Consider the following 19,695-nt stretch of genomic DNA (forward strand, 5'->3'; position numbering starts at 1 on the left):
TATTTACTGTAGAATCTTTAATTATTTTTAGAGCATTCATTTTGCTGTTGCTCCACCTTTTGTACAAATTAGACGGTATTCTGATATAAGATATATATTTTTCTTTCTATGCAACGTTGCCCGATCATCCTTGAGTTTAGAATTTCGAGAATTTAGAAACTGCTCACAAGTGTCCCCTCATTATCTTCTAAGGTGCTCACAATTAGTCATGCTGCGGTCAAAGGTTTCGGATGTGTTCGGATGCTCGTCATACTAACCAATTTTATTTGATATGTCAGACGAGCGGCACATCATCCAGCAAGACGGTGTGCTGGTGCGCGGTATCACCGAGGGCGACGAAGGCGTCTACCGCTGCCGCGCACGCGTTGCGCTCCTCGGCGCGCTCGACAGCCGCGACATTCAAGTCGAGGTCTACGTCCCGCCTAAAATTACAACACGACCTCAGGTCAGTCATTGTTGGTCATGCCTGAGAAAGTATGAAGTCATTGTTCGTCATGTCTGAGAAAGTATGAAGTCATTGTTCGTCATGTCTGAGAAAGTATGAAGTCATTGTTCGTCATGTCTGAGAAAGTATGAAGTCATTGTTCGTCATGTCTGAGAAAGTATGAAGTCATTGTTCGTCATGTCTGAGAAAGTATGAAGTCATTGTTCGTCATGTCTGAGAAAGTATAAAGTCATTGCTCGTCATCTCTGAAAAATTATGAAGTCATTGTTCGTCATGTCTGAGAAAATATGAAGTCATTGTTCGTCATATCTGAGAAAGTGTATGACAAGTAAGTCCATTCTCAAGTTTGCTATTGGATGATCTGGAAAGTCTAGTTCCGTATGCTCGAAAATTAAGAATTAATCCTTACAACTCTTGCTTGTTTTTCCTCGACACGTCGGGTATTATCTTGGAGAGGGATTCTCTATTTGGTTACTTATCTACTTTTTTATAAATAATTTTTTGCTTAGTGGCCACTTATGTGCGAATACCTGATCGGGCATTATTGAATTTCTTTTGTAGCCTGACCCTATACGTATTACGCGGCACCCTCCCACCGCAAAAAAATCAATTTTTAGAATTTGATTCGTTTTTTTTTTATCTCTTTCGTTGAAAATATCCTAACAATTGTTTCTTGATAAGGCGATGATTGGTATTGAACATATAAACCAATGATGGCATTTCATTAAGAATCTGCGTTTGTAATTATTATGAATCCGAGGTGAATCCGATCGCCATTAGGTGATCCGATCGTATTAGGTGAATCCGATCGCTTTGGAAAAACATTTGACAACAGTCAGAACAGTCAACGGATTATGAACGCATAGCCTATTCGAACTTTATGTTCGCTTTCATTGTATAAGTTTGCTTCGCCAGGACACCTCGGGTGTAGAAAAAGAAGCCGTGACCTTCCAATGCGTCGCTGAAGGCAAGCCAGCACCGAAGTATTCTTGGGTTGACGATCAGTCGCGACCTCTGGGAGGCCAGGAAGGCTACTACGTTGACGAAGTCAAGGGTGAGCTCACCGTGCTCGATTTGAGGCCTGACCAAGCCGGCACTTACCGGTGTACGGCCACTAATCCTGCCGGTAACGACGTGGCTGAGGCTCAACTCAGGGTTCTCACCAAGCCTAAGCTGGAGCAGTTCTTGAATATCACTGTCCCTGTGGCTGGCAATGCTGAATTCCGGTGCGTGTTTAGCGGCGACCCGAGACCGAATATCAGCTTTCAGAAGGAGACCAGCGTCGAACCGTTCTATGATGGCATCAACTCTGACGCTAGAATTGAAGTTGAACAGACTGTTGATGACTACGGCAACAGTGTTGGCATGTAAGTTTGCTGAAGATTCTTCTTTAAAATGTAAATAAACTGATTTAGTTTAGTCTGATATAGTGATATATCCTAAAATCTTTATTTCAAAATGAAATATTGTGTAGCGAAACGATCGTATAATTCAAATAAATTTATTTACGTTTTTTATTGTGATCCGAATGCTATTTGTCTAATATTGTCATTCTTGCGTACATCAGTCGCAACTAGAGCATTAATTTTATGCTAATTGTGCAGCATGAAGATCAGTGACGTGAAGAGGTCTGATGACGGCCTATACACGTGCACGGGCTCGTCAGGAGGAGGCGAGACCATAGGCTGGGGGCACATTACCGTTCAGTTCGCGCCCACCTTCGAGAAGCAGCCCACCGACGAGTTCTGGTCCTGGGAGCAGGAGAAGGTCAACCTTACCTGCGTCGCCTCCTCCATCCCTAACGCCACAAGTGAGTCAAGATATAGTTAATTAATGCTAAATTATTCGCCCTGGTTCAGCTTAATTATGTCCTTTCATAAGAGAATAAGAAACTCGTAATATGACTTGTTCAGAGTCTGAGAAAGTCTCACTTTAGTGCTAGTCACAGTTTCTGGAGAAAAGATCTAAGTGCTGTACTCAGATCGCTCGCATTGATCTATCCTGGATGCAATATTTGCTCAATAATAAAGTGTGGTCAGGCTGCCATCGTGCCTTAACTAGATGATCTGATCGAGTTGAAGTCTTCAGGTTTGATTGCTTCAATAAACGATAATAAATTTGAGACCGAATACATCTTGCTCTGATTGAATAACCTCTGTAATAATGTAGATTAGGTATTATAATATAGCAGGAACTCATCACTCGAGTAAATTGAACGAACAAATTCCAATATTTCGGAGAGTGACACAGGAAGGACTAATGGCTGGTAATGCAATATCATGAGCCAGATAATATCTTGACTTGAAATGAGTTCTACGTAACTTGTACAATACTGTCAGTTGGCTATTTGCTCGAGTTTATTTATACCCTGAAAAAGTCTAATCCCTGAACCACTTAGCGTAAATTATTCACGTGGTAACAACTGCTCCACACTTATGAATAAATTACAACTATGACTATATTGTGAGATCATAGTGCCTGAATGTGAGTTGTTTTTCGATAAATGAATGTTCTTATTACCTGTTGAACACATTTAACGTAGGATTTACGCGTATCAATGCAGACAAATTTATTATTAAAGCGACTGTGTTTTTCCTCTCACCCTGTTTCAAAGCGCACATCTTGATTGCCTAAGTTTTCAGCTAATAACGAAGCCCAAAAATAATGATAACTGATAAGTTAAAGCTCATAATTAAACTTACATCAATATAACTTCAACAGAGCATCTGGATCGACTAACTGATAGCTGCATTATGTTTTAGCTTTTCAGAATATTCGTTATTCAAATTTATATTTGTGTATATTCTCAAACTTTTATATTTTTCTAACAACCATTGTAAAATTTCAGTCCAGTGGTACATCCGCAATGAAGAAATTCCTCAGCGGGACCCCAACCTGCGAGTGCTCGCCCTCGGGCCCACAGGGGTCCTGGAAGTCAACCCCCTCGATAATTCCTACTTCGGTGGGTGGCACACGGAAAAAATTTGGATTATTTTTAGTGAGCTACGTTATGCTTCATGAGAACAACGGTTTAGAAGATGATGTCGTAATTTAATTAGTGATGCTTAACATTAATGACTTAAATGAGTTGTAAACCTCGCATCCCATGCAAAAAATATTAAAATTACTGTATTATGGTACGGTACGTGATGCATGTTGCAGAATAGGTCTTGGATATGATGCTATTTTGACGATGTCAATGAACGAAGTATTTTAGAGAAACTCTCTACAATGGAAATCATCTAGATTTTTATACATAAAAATGGAAAATTAGTCTGAAGATTTTATTTGTCATGTAACTGTTACCTATCGAAAAAACAGATTACGATGATCTGCTAGGTTCACGTCAAAGTATTTGTATGCTATTTTTGTTTTTGAAAAATCTGATCGAGCTCGGCTAGATGAGCTCGGGCTCGAGCTCGGGTCATACTTTCAAAATTCGCTAAGTGAACGTAAGTACTTGCGCTCTATTTTCTTGTCTACGATTGGTGGATTTTGCTTGAATGGCCATCAATGATTGGCTGATGAACTTACGATCTCTCAACTTTTTTTGAAAGTATAGGCCCGGGTGGTTTAGAAGCGGCCGCAAGCCAGCTGGGCCTCATCCAAGCTGCCACCACTTATTATTTATTATTAGGCAACTATGTATATTACTAAGCTGCTCTATTACCATTAGTATATTATAGTATGTTTGTTGTGTAGGAACCTACACCTGCCAGGCGACCAACGAGCTCGGCGTGGTGAACCACGACGTTACGCTCAAGCAGGTCCACAAGCCCGGCCCCGTCACAAGCGTCAAGGTAAAATTACTCCGAGTATCTAGAAGTTTTTTTATAAAATATTTTATTTATAAATGGAACATCACTCACTCGTGTCACAGCTCAGTGACTCTCGGAGTCGGTGTAGGCCACCATCAAAGGCGTTAAGGTCGGGGCCATGATTATTTACATGAAACCATTCCCTGTTTTTAATTAATAAAATTAATTGTTTTCCGTTGGAATGGTGTGTATGAATAAAGTGAATGGAAAAAAAATTAAAAGTCATAGAACGATGAAACAATAACTTTGATTGATATGAAAATATTGGAATTTGATTTGTGCTAACAGTGTGAAATTTTTGTCATATCTTCCATCTAGAAATTCTCAGCCTATCGACTCACATTCAATCATATTATTGTATCATTTATTCATGGCTATTCTTCCATGTTTAAACTTGGATAGTTCGTTTCATATTCATCATTGTGTCAGGGTATGTTACATGTACATTTCTTAAATTTGTAATGTTACGTATAATGTCGCTGGTTATTGTAGGTGGACAAAATAACAGCAACGACCATCACTTGGCGCATCTTGGAGCCTCATGATAACGGCGGTCGCCCCATCACATCCTTCTTGGTGCAGTACAAACTCCGCAACATGGCCTGGGATGATGCCGAGGCTTCGTCCTGGACTAAAGGTGCTTTCCCATCTTGTATTTCACCATTTTTTCTTTTTTTGGAATCTGAAAAGAATGGCATCGGTAGTTAATAAAGAAAGATTTAGTTTATTATTTGAAAAGTGAATCTCAATTTTTCGCGTTTACTTTTTTTTATAGCCATAATATGATGACTAATAAACTTTTTCATGTTTTATAGGCTCTGCTTATACGCTGGAGAGATTGCTGCCCAAAGAACACTACGTCTTCCGCTTCGCTGCTAAAAACGAAGTTGGAATATCCGAGTGGTCTGGAGAAAAGGTTAGAGTTTTATTAGCCTATATTTTTTAATTAGCTGTGGTGTCAAAATGTAAAGTTGATTTTGACATCAAAAATGTTGTCTTATCTTAATGTCTGTAGACTTTTTTCGCCCGTTAATTGTTCTGTCTTGTTTTGTATCTAATGACAGAGTTCCCAAAATCGTTAACTAATACTTAATTTCCGAATTTAACATTGTAATTTAATCTACCTAAGTTATAAAAGATTCAAAGAAATTCTAGACTTATGTTAGCATATCCGAGTTTCTTTGTAATGTGTTCGAACTGCACTTAGCTCTACGAGTTCTTACCTTGTTTTAACCCGTTAATAACATCAAACTATTGTTGTTCTTCATTGACGTACGTTTTTGATCAGTCGGAGCAAATGCCGGAAGTAACCGTGCCGGAGGAGCCACTGATATTCGTCAACGACGAAGGCGTGAATTTCGTGCCCTACACCGACCACTACGACCTACAGTGGAAAACTCCTCTCGACAACGGCGATCCTATCAACTACTTCACCGTCATCTACTACCAAGTATGTTTCATCTTTCTCAATTGAAATTTTATCAGTTTCGAAATAAGCTAGCGCCTAAAATTATCAGCCTAAATTTAGCAAAAACTTTGTAACAGACTGCTTCATCTTTACTCAATGCGATTAATTTCATTTACGCTTTACCTTCCGTGTCTGTTCAAGGATTATTAGTAAGCTATTATCAAGGTCAAAAAGGTTTGTTTTATTAAACAATTTTAGATCCATCGTAGTCTCAAATATAAAGTCGTAAAACGCAAATGTTTAAATGAGATCGGATCCGTTGATTTGAGGTGGCTGAGTTTATTCTACAGCGTCAATGTTCTTGTTAATAAATTTAATTTATTTGCAGGTGGTTGAAGATGGTAGCGGCGGGTGGAAGACTCTTGGTGCCAAAATAGAGAAGACCGTCGAGTTCCCAGGCGTGACCACCTACCAGATCCAGAAGCTGCGGCCTGACACACACTACCGCATTGAGCTGCGCGCCCACAACTCCATCGGCTACAGCTCTCCTGCCGAGCTCGTCATCAAGACGGCGCACGGTAACGTACAATATGAGTCTTTTCAACCTGTATTATTGATATCACAGGCCAATGGCTTTAACGACAGTTGATGTATCGACAGGCAAAGGGTTTTAAAGTAGCATCAGATTCGTTAATTTTCTTTATTTTGTTCACTTTTCGTAGATAACTCATTCAGTCAAGGGGAAAAACATGCACAATCTGGTCGAAATTCTAAATTCATTTATCATGTATGAGACATTTTCTTTACGTGTGCTTTATACCCTTTTGTTTAGCAGCCCGATTTCTGTGAAGTACGACTTGGAGTATTATATCTGCTATACATAGATAATCCCAAATGTAGTTTATGAATTCTATTGGTTCCTCTTAGAGCTCTCGGATTGCTCACAATAAGTAAAATTCATTGGGATAAAAACAATCTTTATGGTAATAATGTAAGCGTTAGCAGTTGGTTGGTGCATGTCAGTATACATGTTGGGAGTTTGTTTTAATTTACGTGTTTGTTGTGGACTTTGATCATATGATATTTGCCTGTATGAGCATATGGGAAATGTCCCAATTATTATTCTACGTAGCTTTCCATCAAAAAGCTATATATTTTAAAATTTAATTTATATTAATTTCTTCGCACTATTCGCTTTGAGTATATCACTTCAGTAATTGATTAAGTTGCATGTAATTTGTTGCTCATTCGATGATCGAAGAATTGGCTGATTAGGAGCACGCTTCTTATATCGTAATGTGTACATCACTTTTCCTATCTGCTCGTATAGCGTAATGGCCCGTGACATATACTCTAGTCCCATGTCCCAATTATGTCGGAATAAATTTCAGTGGGTCGTTTTTACAATTGTCAATGCGCCTTGAATATTTTCGTCTAATTCGTGTCGCCCCTGATTGCAATTTTATCCCTGCACATTACCTCAATACCTCATTAAATTTTATGTTTATATTATAATATCTCTCCCTGTGGTGAGCTCCTTGCCTTGTGATTGCAGTGAAGAGAGCTTTTTGCTTGAGTGATGATTTCTCTGTGTCGGGTGAAACTTTAGCGATGAGTCTTATTCATTGACGTAATGTGAGTCATGCGCCTGTGGATGACTGCTTCAGTCGTGTTACGTTTCATTCAGGCGTTCAGAATGAGTGGACTTGTGCAATGACCGAAGTTCCGTTTTTTTGGAGAGCTGTCGTGTGAAACGAGCTATACAGCTCAAAATGAAGATTCATCGAGTTTCCGATTTTGAATATGATTTTCAAGCTTACCGAAGACGGTTCGTTTTATGCTGTCAGCATCTTACGAACTAAAAGACCTGACTATAAATAAATGCCTGTGTTCTAGTTCATTTCTGAATGTGAAGTGAACTGATTTTTTTTCTTTGTTGTGAATGTAAAAGTGAATCATCCAGTTGAGTGCCGGAGGTAAGTGAGATACGAGCTCGTTGGTGTGGCCATGAGGTGTTGACAGCGGCCTGGTGTGTGGCCATGAGGTGTTGACAGCGGCCTGGTGTGTGGCCATGAGGTGTTGACATGAGTGTTGACAGCGGCCTGTCTGGTGCCCGCAGATCCACATGCCCCAGTGTCGGATGACGCGCCTGGCACGGCAAGCAATCACCTCAGTAACCGAGCGACTGGTCTGCATTGCGAACTCGTCTCTTTAGTGCTACTTCTTCCTACTCTGCTGCTGCTTATATCACGCTTTACTCTCTTTGACTTTCAAAGCTTAACTGCTAGATGCAGGAAATAAGGTTAATTAAGTGTATGAATAACAGAGACTTCTCGCCCCCATTCCCTCTCTATAGACTGAGATGCAATACTTAATTGCCTTTGTGGAGATTCTGCTCGATCGTCTTCCTGCAAGTTGCGTTCCAGCTGGACTCGAAAGATAATTTAAAGTCGTGTAAATTTAATTCACTTTAACGTGAACTTTCATTAACATACGTCCCACGAATTGCCTTCACAAATGTCAATGAATTGAGATCTTATTTCTAATAATTGCTACAAACCTTTTCCGATGTCATTCATTGGAGAAAAACAATTTCGGCGTTTACCGGTATATATAAGCTTATATTTCTTTGTTGCCAATCCAGCCATGAGTGCTCGCGTTTTCGCTGGAAAACTTATGTATATGTAATTAAACTACATGCGTCACAATCCCAACTTTTCAATGACAATTTTATTTATATTTAGGAGTGATGTATGCATACATTTAAGGATTAGTTTATATTGACTTCATGAGAATACTGTACATAGAAAGATGTAAGCGGTTGTGGCAAGTGTCAGAGTTGATGCTCTTCATGTGGAGGGCTGCATAGAGAAATCTATAATCTATATCTTGCCGAAAATCACTTGACTGCATCGAAAAATTGTTTTTGAAGTTGCGCCTTATACGCATTGATTATCACATGCGTCCACAATACGAGAGTATTCTCAACAATCTTCTTAAGCTAATTTTGAGGGTGCAAAACTATATAAGGAGACGTTCAAGTATAGCAATTCTACTGTCGTGTTATTCCACATTATTAGTTTCCAATTATTTCTCGATTAATCATAGGCTAAGATAAAGATTGAATTCTCAAAATAAGATTCATGAAATAACTATTTAAATATGATTAATTTACTGATCCACTCTATTGCGGAATGGATGGAATAGATTGCTGGATATTCTATTCGTTAGTCTAAGGTCATTGGGGGCGCGGAAACCAGACTAGCACTTCACATGATGTATTTTTCATTTCAATTGCAGTCCATACAAGTTTTTAATTTCAATGATAATAGGTAGACATTAAAATATTGAACTTTTTGTATTGTAAAAAGTCGATATTTGTTTCGCTGGACATGAGTAACGGGACGTGGTATGAAATATCTGCGCGTAGACTTGACTTGTGTTCAGCTTCTTGCTTCATTTGCTGCTTATGTTGCTCAAGTGCCTCTGTTTTTATTGCGGAATCGCTGGTTTGCGTAGAGCACGTCAAGAATTTGTGCTTGATTTTTGAGGAAAATTCTTGTATGGTAAGGATATCACACCAAATAATTTGGAAACATTATAGAACTTCTACGAATTTTTTTCTTAAAATATAAATGTAATCGTTTTCATTGTCTATTCCCTGCTCATTTGCTACTACAAGTTCCAAATTATTCGGTTATGTGTGCTGGGTGGGATGAGAAAATTTTTTTTATGGGATGATCCTTGTTTTCTCTTTCATTTCTTAATTCGTTTCCGTTTTTTTCCACGATGACGCATTCCTTTCAATCGCATACGTTTCCCAATAATAGCTTATACACTATATTCAACCCTCTACCGCCGTATGTCACGTTCCGATCCTTCAAGTTAAATTTTACGTAAATTATTGAGTGTAGCAACCTGAGGACGTTTGTACGCAACGGAGAACACTTTCAAGTTGTCGTACGTGGCGGCAACCATCAGTGCAAGTCATTTTGCGCTCACTAGCAACGTATCCTTTTTGGGAAGTAGCTTGTTACAATATTGCTTTGGTTACTCATGTCAGGCGGTAGAGGGTTAATTGATTTAGTGTATCAAAATTGCCATGCGTGGGTGAGTACGGAGTTGTGTAATTAATGTGATATGGCGTGCAGCTACACTTAGGTGATACCGTGAGTCCTTAACCTCACTATCTCTTATCTGCCTTCCTGACCTCTAGAGTGTCTCGAGTAGTTAATGAATTCAAATTTCGGCGACGAACGTAAATTGACCCGTTGCCCATAAAATTGTAATTTTAACAAAAATAATAGTGGGCGACTGCGCTTCACCGTACTTTCGTTTAGGAAATGACATTTTGTATTGGCGCAAAAAACAAATTTAATGACTTGGACGACTGACTGACTACCTTTCCGCTCTATGCATTTAGTTGAAACTCGTCGCGCATTGCCTAGGACATTGCATTGCAGACTGACGATAAACGGTCCCCTCTTCAGAACAAAATTCTTCTTTAATACACTCTTGAAAATTAGGAATCATGTTTACCAGGAATCGCATGTACGTAGCACTCGCCATTATGGCCGTCTTGACTTCATGAATTTAGACCAAAAAAGAATCGCCAGTTTGATTCGCTCTTGAAGTATAGCTTAGTGAAAGGCTGTAATATGACTCACTTCGTCTTATATGATTAGTCGCATCCACCTACTGCGTGATTTAATCGACGATACTAAACAGTTCTGGACATTGCTTATATTCGAATAGTTTTGAATATTTTACCATCTTCTCCTACATCCGCCTTGCAGTTGTGAACATTTCTTAGTCCTCTCATGATTCTCTTCTGATATTCCTGTCCTCTGCGCTACTACACTTGTGGACATTTTCTCGACGTATCTCTTTACGGGGAACCTAACTCAGACCAGAATATTCGACAAATTTTAGGCAATTACCGAGATACTGTCAAGTTTAGACCAGCTGTTCATGTTGCTGCACCGATAATTCTCTGTATTCTTTTGTATAATAATAAACATTCCTTTGAAGTTATTTCACTTGAATTTTATCCCGAACGCTCATAACGCAGGACGCAGCGTGCCTGCCTGCACACGTCGATGTGCGTTAAATAAATACGAATGCTGAAGTACAAAAGTTTTTATGTATGATTTTTCTTTCTTTAGTTCCATTTTCATGTGATTTTGCGAGCGCTGACTTGCGTCTCCGACTGAGATGAGACGAGGTGAGTGCTTATGAAGTTCTCGTTCGTTAGTTGTTCTTTGCACCTCACTGTAAATAAAGTCTTAAATTTCATTTATTATTCTCTATCGCTAAATTGACTCAATCAACCAGCATACAAAATTAAATATTATGTTAACAATACTTTTTACTTAACCAGTTAGATTGGCTCATTTCCTGAGTTTTAATTAGAAAAAATAAACATCTTTTATGCTAGCTGCGTTTTAGTGTATAAATTTTCCGTTTAATTCAACCATCCTCTCACGAACACACTTTTTAATTCGCTCCTATTAGTTCGACAAAAGCCACATACTTTCTGACTGACTAGTTTCTTTGACTGGCTAATGCTTGAATTTAACGAGAACTATGCATTGGAATGCCTTCAAGAATTTAATGGTGTATTTAAAGTTCTATTCGCTAACTGCATGCCTCAGAGTTGTCATGTTCTTCGATGTTTCTGTCAATTGTAGAATGCATGCTTTTCTCGCTTTATTGCTAATGTCATGTTTTGTTGTTTATTGGTTATTTGTAAGGCATCTAAGACTGCTTTTCACGTGTTTTTTTTCTTCATTGCTGCCCTTCTTTATATATACACCGTTATATAGAGGGTACTGACTATTTTGGTATCTATTTAAAAACATGTGTTTTTCACCTAGATAAATAGATTTTAATTTGTTTTAACATAGAACTGTTTAACATTTTCGAATAATCTCAACTGCCACCTACTAAATTTCGAGTGTATTTTTAATCGTCTTCCTTATCAATGTAATATGCATGCAATAATAATGCCCCTCGCCCACTAACAGGTTGTTGGGAATGGCTGCATTTAGTGGTACCTCATTAATTAACCAGCAGTTGTGCCTAACTATACCAAGCTAAGCTGATGAATAGTCTCGTTGTCAGTTCACTAGTTATATTCAAATCCAAATCAAATACATTTTTACTCTTTTCCTAGTTCAATTCACCTTCTAAAGAAAAAAGCATGAAGTTGAAATTCCTGTGTTTGATAATCTCATCCAATTAATCAGTGACTAGTTTCATCTCACTTAAACTTGACCTTTGAATTATATAGCATGTGATGTAACATGAATATCTCTTTACCGCCATCGCCCATAACGCGCAGGTTCCCCCGCCGGAGCGCCGTACACCGAACCCACCCTGGGTATTGGCATCGTCGTGGGCATCGTGATCATCGGGGCGCTGGTGCTGCTCATTATCCTGGACCTCGTATGTTTCTTCTGCCGCGATGCCGGCGTCACCGCCTCGCTAGTCAAGGCCGTCGCCAGCAAGGAGAAGGACAAAGAAGCTATGATAGACAATGTCAAAAATAACAGGTAAGCTGTTATTCAAGTAAGAAATTAAGCTGGCTAGCTCTAAGAACAACGCTTGAGGTTCATTTCAAGTATACACTTCTGAAGTGAAGTATAGTCCATAGAGAATTCCTTATAGATGTCTAGGAATTCTGAGCGCGGGTTTTACATTGAAACATTGAGCTTGGTATAATACAAGGCAAAAAAATTTGAAAATTTTCACCTCATTCATGCGAGAGGATTTAGATTCATTACGTTTTATCTATTAGTCTGATGTGTGCTTCAAGTAATATAACTTAGTACATTTAGTTTCTTTATAAAATTGAATATTTTTGTTGTCATGCACTAGCACGCTTTAGCTTCTACGTCTGTCTGCGTAAATATTTTATTGAGGATAAATTATTGACTTGCGATCTGTTAATTTGCCCCTGTGAATAAAGAGACATTTGTTTCGGAATAATTCGACTTGAGTCTATAATTACCGGGACTTCAGTTGGTTAATCCTTAAGGGGAAAATGCTGCTGAGGCTAATTAATCAATGCTGCTAGCGCTAATTCACTTTTATTTCAATTGCATATCTATGGAACTATTTTTTATCGTTCAATCAATTCTCTGCCCTGACCTCTTTTGCTCCGCCGTACGTGCCAACCACGCTATTAAAACTTCCTGTTCACCTTCACTGACGTTCTTGAAACTAAGAGCGTTTGAACGTATCGTATAACTTTTTGTCGTTATTTCAAATTTTGTTTTGCAACGGTCCTGAGATGGCTGGATGTTTGTATCTGGAGTTACTACTGCGTTTCAATCATTCTGAGTCGTTGGTACAAATAACAGGCGTTAAGAGGCTGCTAGCTATAGGCTCTCCCATACCGCGGTTGCCTATACTTAACCGTACCGCGGTTGCCTTACTTAACCTTCACTTCTCTGATGGACCTGAACCCGGTTACATTTTAGCGACGAGACCCTGAACCCTCAAGGCAAGCAGCGTTCAGTCGGACACATCACCCGAGACGGCAGCAACCCCCACATTATCATTATTACCAACCCACTGTAAGCCAGAGACACGTGCAAGGGTATAGCCTTCTAGTCCAGTAGCATGAACATGTGCCTGCGTACGCCATGTGTGTGCGATCATTTAAGTGTCTGTCAACTGCTCGACACGTATTGTTTATCCGACATTACGCAAGTCCTTCTGTCTTTAATTTGTCCCGAAGTAATGCATCGTGAACTTTAGCATAGGATTTATTTCAAATCAAACTGTTTACTAATGTCTGTAGCGAGTTAACTTATTTCATTTAATAAACTAATGAATGAAATTTAAATTTTAAAAAATTTTCGATTTTATTTTGTGACTTCGTTAATTTAAGTTCAGGTGACGTACACGTGTTCTCCAAACCAAAACTAGTAGCGATGAAAACGAGAGCATGAACTGCTCCTAGATTTTTATTACGTGTTTGCCTTGCATGAGTAGCGGCATGGTGCTTGGCTTGATGACGACTGTGTGCAATTGTCTTCTCTTCCGACAGTGTTTAATGATGACATCGGATTATTGAGCGCTTCGGATTATTTGCGATAAAATTCGACAGCGACGGCGCTACCGTTTGTCCACAATTATTTAATAAACATAATTGCCGAACTTTTAATATGAATGGAGATAGCTGCTTGATAGTTAACGTGATTATTCACTTCTGCGACAGCAACGGTTTCTCTAAAGGCAGCGACAGTTCTCCTCTCGACTCTCAAGAGAAAGACAAAGAACCGTCGGAGACCACGCCGATGATCCATGGGTAAAACTGCACCCGCTGCACTCTAATGTGATCGTCCGTGTGGTGCACCCCGCAATTGTCATATTTAAAGTTTGGGGCTAACATCCGTTTTTGGCTGTTATGTGTAATTGTGTGTGTCCTCTTAATTGCGTTGCATCCATCCAAAAGCTCAATGGAGTTGTATGTAAATTTAACCACTTAAGAGGCCCTGACTTTGTTCCTTGTATAGCTCACATACTTCTGTCAATTGTCCTCGCTCTAAGATCAATATCTAATTCAGTCAAATGCAACTGATTGATCAGACGATCTGTCGACATGAATTGAGTATGTGGACTTTATTTTGAACAAATGCCTGACTCGTCGAAATGCTTGAATTGTTTCCCCATAAACTCCCGGTTTGAATACAAATATTACTCATCTGGATCATTGTTCACTTGCTAATTACGCTTCGTGTTGTACAGTTCATCGCCCCACATAAGCACGCGTGTTTCATTGTCATCATTATCCTCACTAAATTTCTCCTCACCGCGTGTACTTGATCTCTCATTGCTGCAAGCATGTGATCGTCGTCAATTCAAAGCCTGTTCCTTCTTTCGATCCGCACGCACGCTTACATGCACCTTCTACTTTGCTTATTCTATTGTATTCGTGTGATGTTAGCACCTTCTTGTAATCGTTATATATTAACCAATTTCGCCTAATTTTCTGTAATAATTATTTGCTTTGTTTGCATTTGGCTCATAAATTTCAACTAACTGAGGTAAAGCGAATGCCTCTCCGCAGCTTCTATTGCACTCTTCCCATCAACTGCTCAGTATTGTCTATTGTCCGATGTGCAATTTGGGTTTTCATGTTTTTACCTTTGTATTTTAATTCAAAATTGAGCTTCACGAAATCGCCGGAATTTTTCCCTTAATTCATCTATCGATTTAACACTTCTAGTTCCATCTAACCAGTGGGGTTAAACTCACATGGACCGGCCAACCGCCTACGAATTATAAGTTTAATCTTCCCAACCCATTTCATATATTCCATCGTGAACAATAAGTGATCTAATATAATTTCCCAAAATTAAAGAAAGAGACAAAATGGATTTTCAAAGATCGCATTCATATTGAATGTCTACTACTCCTCCCAACGGCAAACTAAAACGTTCACACCTGTAAGAATATAAAATTTTATTATTCCGGAAGTTGATTATCCAGGGGACTTCTGAAATTTTCGCAGGCATCAAATAACCTCAAGATTGATCATTTGCTCCGTAGTTGAAGACCTTGGTTTTATATTGTTTTTCAGTGAAAGTAGCCGCCGGATAATTTAAATCGGCGTTACTGAAGAAAACGTGCGACTGTTGCCGAGTTCAAAAATCGATCATTCCTTACTCCTTAGATTTCGATTCCCCTTTTACTTTCTCATTGTGTGACCAATAATTCCGTGATTTGTCGTTAATTCGTGGGTAGCACCTAAATTTTGAATACTGAAATCGAATGAGCTGAAATTTTTGAAATTATGGCTTAAAAGACGATTGAGATCTTAATTTATTTATTTAATAAATAACCTTACTGAATTTGATGCACATACATTTGTAAAATCATACGTTTTCTTTTTCTTGTAACGCTTGCTAGTCTCATCAGCTTCGCTGTTTGTAACATTTTTTTCTTTGCACTCATTGTCCACTAACTTGCACGCTTTTTGGGTTACCAACTCGGTTTCAACAGACGAATTGAGACTCTGCCAGAAGTGATCACAATCAACAACAATCAACACAAGCGCTCCGCGGACGCCAGACCCGGACTATCAATATCATTACAGCGTTTGAACGACGTTCGCGGAACGTGGAGTAAAAATCGCAATAATTTCCCTAACGAGTTTGTTTATCAAAATTGCAAAAAGTCCCCCGATTATCAACAGAACTTATCGCCTGTCACTCCTACCAAAGAAATGCTCGCCTGGAACCGCGAAGCGAGACCCATTAGCATGACAGCAATGCGAACCAGCCAAAGCACTGAGTTTTTTAAGAGTTTGAACGATATCACCGAAGATGGAGATCACCCGCATCAATGTGGCAACTCTATGGGTCTTCAAAACCGTCGTGTTCAGTCGCAAGGAAACTTGTTAGATGATCAAAGCAACGTTGAGAGGAAATCTATTTTGAGTCGACCGACGGGTCCCCCGCCTCGAGTACCTCAAGCTCCCAAAAAAGCACCTCCGCCGCTGCCTTCGAGAAGCTCTAAAACTCAACTGTCAACCAAAAACTTGGCAGCTGTCTCTTATGAAAAGGGCTTAGATTATTCAAGTGACTTTAAATCGAATTTTCTACCCGAAGGTCATACTCGCTCAAACCGCTCGAATGCGCACATTTACGTAGCCGTTCCCCCTAATGACGTACGGAACAGATTTTACAACACGACCAGCAGTCATCTAGTCGCTGCTGGCAATTATCCCAACGGATACACATCCGATGCTTCGAGCTCGTCTATGTATGCTGGCAGTGGGATCATTCCGCAGCCTCCTCGAGTAGCTCACCAGATTGCACCATATCAAAAATTTCAAGACGCCGCCAACTCGCATAAGATTCTTGAGGAAGTTCGATCGACTGACTCTGATATGTACCAGATAGTAGATTTTGCTCCCAACCTCTTGGTAGAAGCCGCTAAATTAGACTCTCAGAGTCCTCAGCGTAGTTCTTTCAAACCTACAAATCTGAACGACTTCCCGACCCAGCATTTTGTTCCAGCTCCATCGTCACATCTAAGTAGTTACAAACCCACAACAAAAAGTATGTACGATTTGAATAGGTTGAATTACACCGTTGCGATGCCACAACCGCCGAATTCGCTGCCCATGGAAGTTCCTCGATTGGGAACACGCCCTGCAAATCGTCATATTAGCCCAGCATTTTCAATGCTTGAGCTCAACCTGAACAGAATTCCAAAAGGTTATGGACAAGGTTCTTCTCAGAAACCGTCTGCACTCTGATAACATTACGACTACGGTCTTCATTCTGGTATGGAATTGTAACTTGCTTATATTAATGTTAGCATGTCTAAAGCACCGTGCAGTTTTTCTCTAACAAGGTTTCCTTAAGTTTAACGCACCCTATTTTCAGCTTAGATCCTAAGTAGTTTTTTAGAACTCTATATCTTGATCTCTATGTTTAGCTTAATGCTTCTATCTTGCTTCATTTAATAGTTTCAATTAGCTCTGAATTCACTTGCTTAAAAATTTGGTTTTAGATCACTCTTCATCGACTCATTTTAATGAAAATAACTGTTCTTTATCAAGAGGACTTTCAACCTCAATTCAAAAGAAGATTGAATTTGTGAGCTCTATGGCCCTTCTCATTATGATGCGTCAAATCATTCAAATTATTTTTTCGCAGTGATACTGGAGACAAGGCGGCTATTCTGAAAGAAGAGGAAGAAGCTAAGATGCAAGGCCAAGATGGACCTCAGGTCGTTGTCGTTACCAAAGATTCTCCAGTTTAGAATCGAGTCCAAGACGATCTCGACCAATTTCTGACCACAACATAGTTCGTCGTTAGTGACGAATTTCAGTATGGAAATCGAGCTGAAAATTTTGGAGGAGCTTTTTCGTATAATAATGGACTAAGAAGCTATAAAATCTGAAATAGGCTGGTATCTAATCTAATTCTAAAAAAAACAAAGGGGAGTAATGATGGTAAGGCTTCACTTTAGCCGACTGTTTGGAAGGATGAATAAGTTATTTATTTAAATCTTCCTATATTTCAGTCATTATAAAAATATCCGTATGACACTATCAGCATTTTCATTGTTGTACGACTTCCACCGAATTGTATGTCTATGAAGCAAACCAAACTGAGCTGTGGACACTAGTTGTCTGCCGGGCTGAAAAAATTCACGAACAAATGCAAATGAAACGTGTAATGCTGACAGGTTGAAATTTTCTGTGCATACTTATTGTATGAGTTAGGCAAAAGCACCTATTTCAAATATTAGTTCTTGTAATCTCGATTAAGTGATTATAAGAACTAAGTTAAGTAAGTATAAGAAAGTAACTTGTAGGGACTTGATTCCACGATGCTTAGTTTAATTTTTTATTATGATATGAATTCGTTTACAACACAATATGTGTTGTTGAAAGTGAGCGTTTTGATTTATTCATAAGACTAAGGTTCTACACTTGTGTATTGTATTATACCCCGTCTTTTGTTCCGCGACCACGTACGTAAGGTTTAAGTTGTGCATCAAGTGCCATTATCTTAAGCAAGTCCTTTATTGGACAACAACTATTTGTTAAGGTGAAGATTTTGTAAATTCTTACTGTATAATTCGGAAAAGTGCTCAGACTTCGGCCCTATCATTCGTATTATGACCAAATTTCTTGATGTTTTGAAAGATAAACTTTGATAAGGTCGTAGTCTGGTGTTAACTCTCCTTTCTAGCTCTAGCCCTCAGTGTTGTATGTATCTATTCTTATTATTAGCTACTATAATAATTGCTCGGAACTTAGGTATTGTAGGTCCTACGCAATGTGTGACGGACTTGAATTTTTCTTCCACTCTACTGCAACTGATAGACTCTTTACGTTGGGCTGTTTTCTCCGATTTCGAAATCTCTCAGCCTATTAGGCTTGTAATGTAAAGTTTTTAATTCCGCAATCACTTTATATCAAAACATATTTTAAATGATTTCACCGCACAGACAGATGTACAATTACCACGTTTTTTTCTCCGTCAATTAAGAATTGGAATTGAAGTCTATTTAATTTTATGGCTATTGAGACAGTCATGCCTTGAGCTAATGTACCTGCCTTTTGTTTAAATTTCTACCTAAAAATTAGCGTCGAATGCGATTTACATGTGAAAATCTCCAATGTGCTCACAACGGCAGTTCCAACAGTCCAACAGTGTTGCATTGCATCAGTGCAGAAGAGATAATCATGCGGTAATTGCTCGGAAGGCGGAAATTATTTAAACTAGTGAAAAATTCACCTTTTTTGAGCAAATTGCAGTTGGATTTTATCCAGACCTGTATAAATTTCATGCCTTTACAAATTTTGTAGCTAGTTTCTGTATGTGTGAGACCTCAGTTGGATTTCTTTTTTGATGAATCCCCTTCTCGGGATATGTATCGGCTGTACTTCGTAGAAGTTATTAGCTATTCATCTTTTATTGTGTCTTTTTACCTTCGGAGTATTTTAAGCGCATTTTCTCATTTATGGAAAAAAATGCACTATTGTGCTCGCCATGTCCGTCTGTCCGTCCGTCTGTCTGTCCGTCCGTGACTTCACGTTTTCGTCGACGAGAACGTCCGTGACTTCACGGTTTCGTCTGTCACTCACTGCCGTGGGTACTGAGTTATACTTTTTTTTACTATGCTCCGTACTAAGCTCTGTGAAACAATCCTGGAGCTAATGAGACATAAATTTTTTTAAATAGCTTCATAATATCCATGACATGATTAATTTGCGGCTTGAGAGTTTTAAAGGCAAGAGGAAGTTCTAAAATTCAGTTGTACCCAAGTTGGCAGCTGTATTTTGAAAAGGTCTCCCATTATTCAAGCGACGTCACACCGAGTTTTCCACTTGAAATCGATACTCGCTCTAGGTAAGAAACCCACTGATTATTGGGCCTTGCAACAGCATTAGTAGTTTAGGAGTCGTCGCCAGGGCATCAACGGTTCAAAATTCGTCATAACAGAATCAAAGGTCTGGGAATTGTCGAAACACCTTCAACGGTTTCTTC

General features: G+C 39.1%; 1 protein-coding gene across 6 annotated transcripts in view; it reads left to right on the top strand.

Annotated features, from left to right (window-relative positions):
• The window catches only part of LOC108671363 (fasciclin-2), a 62,014-nt gene extending 42,905 nt beyond the window's left edge, over nt 1-19,109 (top strand). For 2 of the 6 annotated variants that reach the window (XM_047882477.1, XM_047882475.1), the window contains exons 7-20: nt 279-445; nt 1,361-1,812; nt 2,050-2,255; nt 3,294-3,407; nt 4,148-4,245; nt 4,756-4,900; nt 5,079-5,179; nt 5,552-5,713; nt 6,060-6,249; nt 7,791-7,859; nt 12,015-12,225; nt 13,899-13,988; nt 15,686-16,974; nt 17,350-17,417. In XM_047882477.1, the coding sequence (XP_047738433.1) occupies nt 279-445; nt 1,361-1,812; nt 2,050-2,255; nt 3,294-3,407; nt 4,148-4,245; nt 4,756-4,900; nt 5,079-5,179; nt 5,552-5,713; nt 6,060-6,249; nt 7,791-7,859; nt 12,015-12,225; nt 13,899-13,988; nt 15,686-16,946 (3,266 nt within the window). In that variant the 3' untranslated portion in view covers nt 16,947-16,974; nt 17,350-17,417. Of the gene's footprint in view, nt 1-278; nt 446-1,360; nt 1,813-2,049; nt 2,256-3,293; nt 3,408-4,147; nt 4,246-4,755; nt 4,901-5,078; nt 5,180-5,551; nt 5,714-6,059; nt 6,250-7,790; nt 7,860-12,014; nt 12,226-13,155; nt 13,252-13,898; nt 13,989-15,685; nt 16,975-17,349 lie in introns of all 6 variants that reach the window. The other 4 variants (XM_047882476.1, XM_018158892.2, XM_018158894.2 and 1 more) reach the window with 4 other exon arrangements.
• Nucleotides 19,110-19,695: the final 586 nt, after the last annotated feature.

The sequence above is a fragment of the Hyalella azteca genome, unplaced genomic scaffold (genome assembly GCF_000764305.2).
Source record: "Hyalella azteca isolate HAZT.00-mixed unplaced genomic scaffold, Hazt_2.0.2 contig10517, whole genome shotgun sequence".
Lineage (NCBI taxonomy): Eukaryota > Metazoa > Arthropoda > Malacostraca > Amphipoda > Hyalellidae > Hyalella > Hyalella azteca.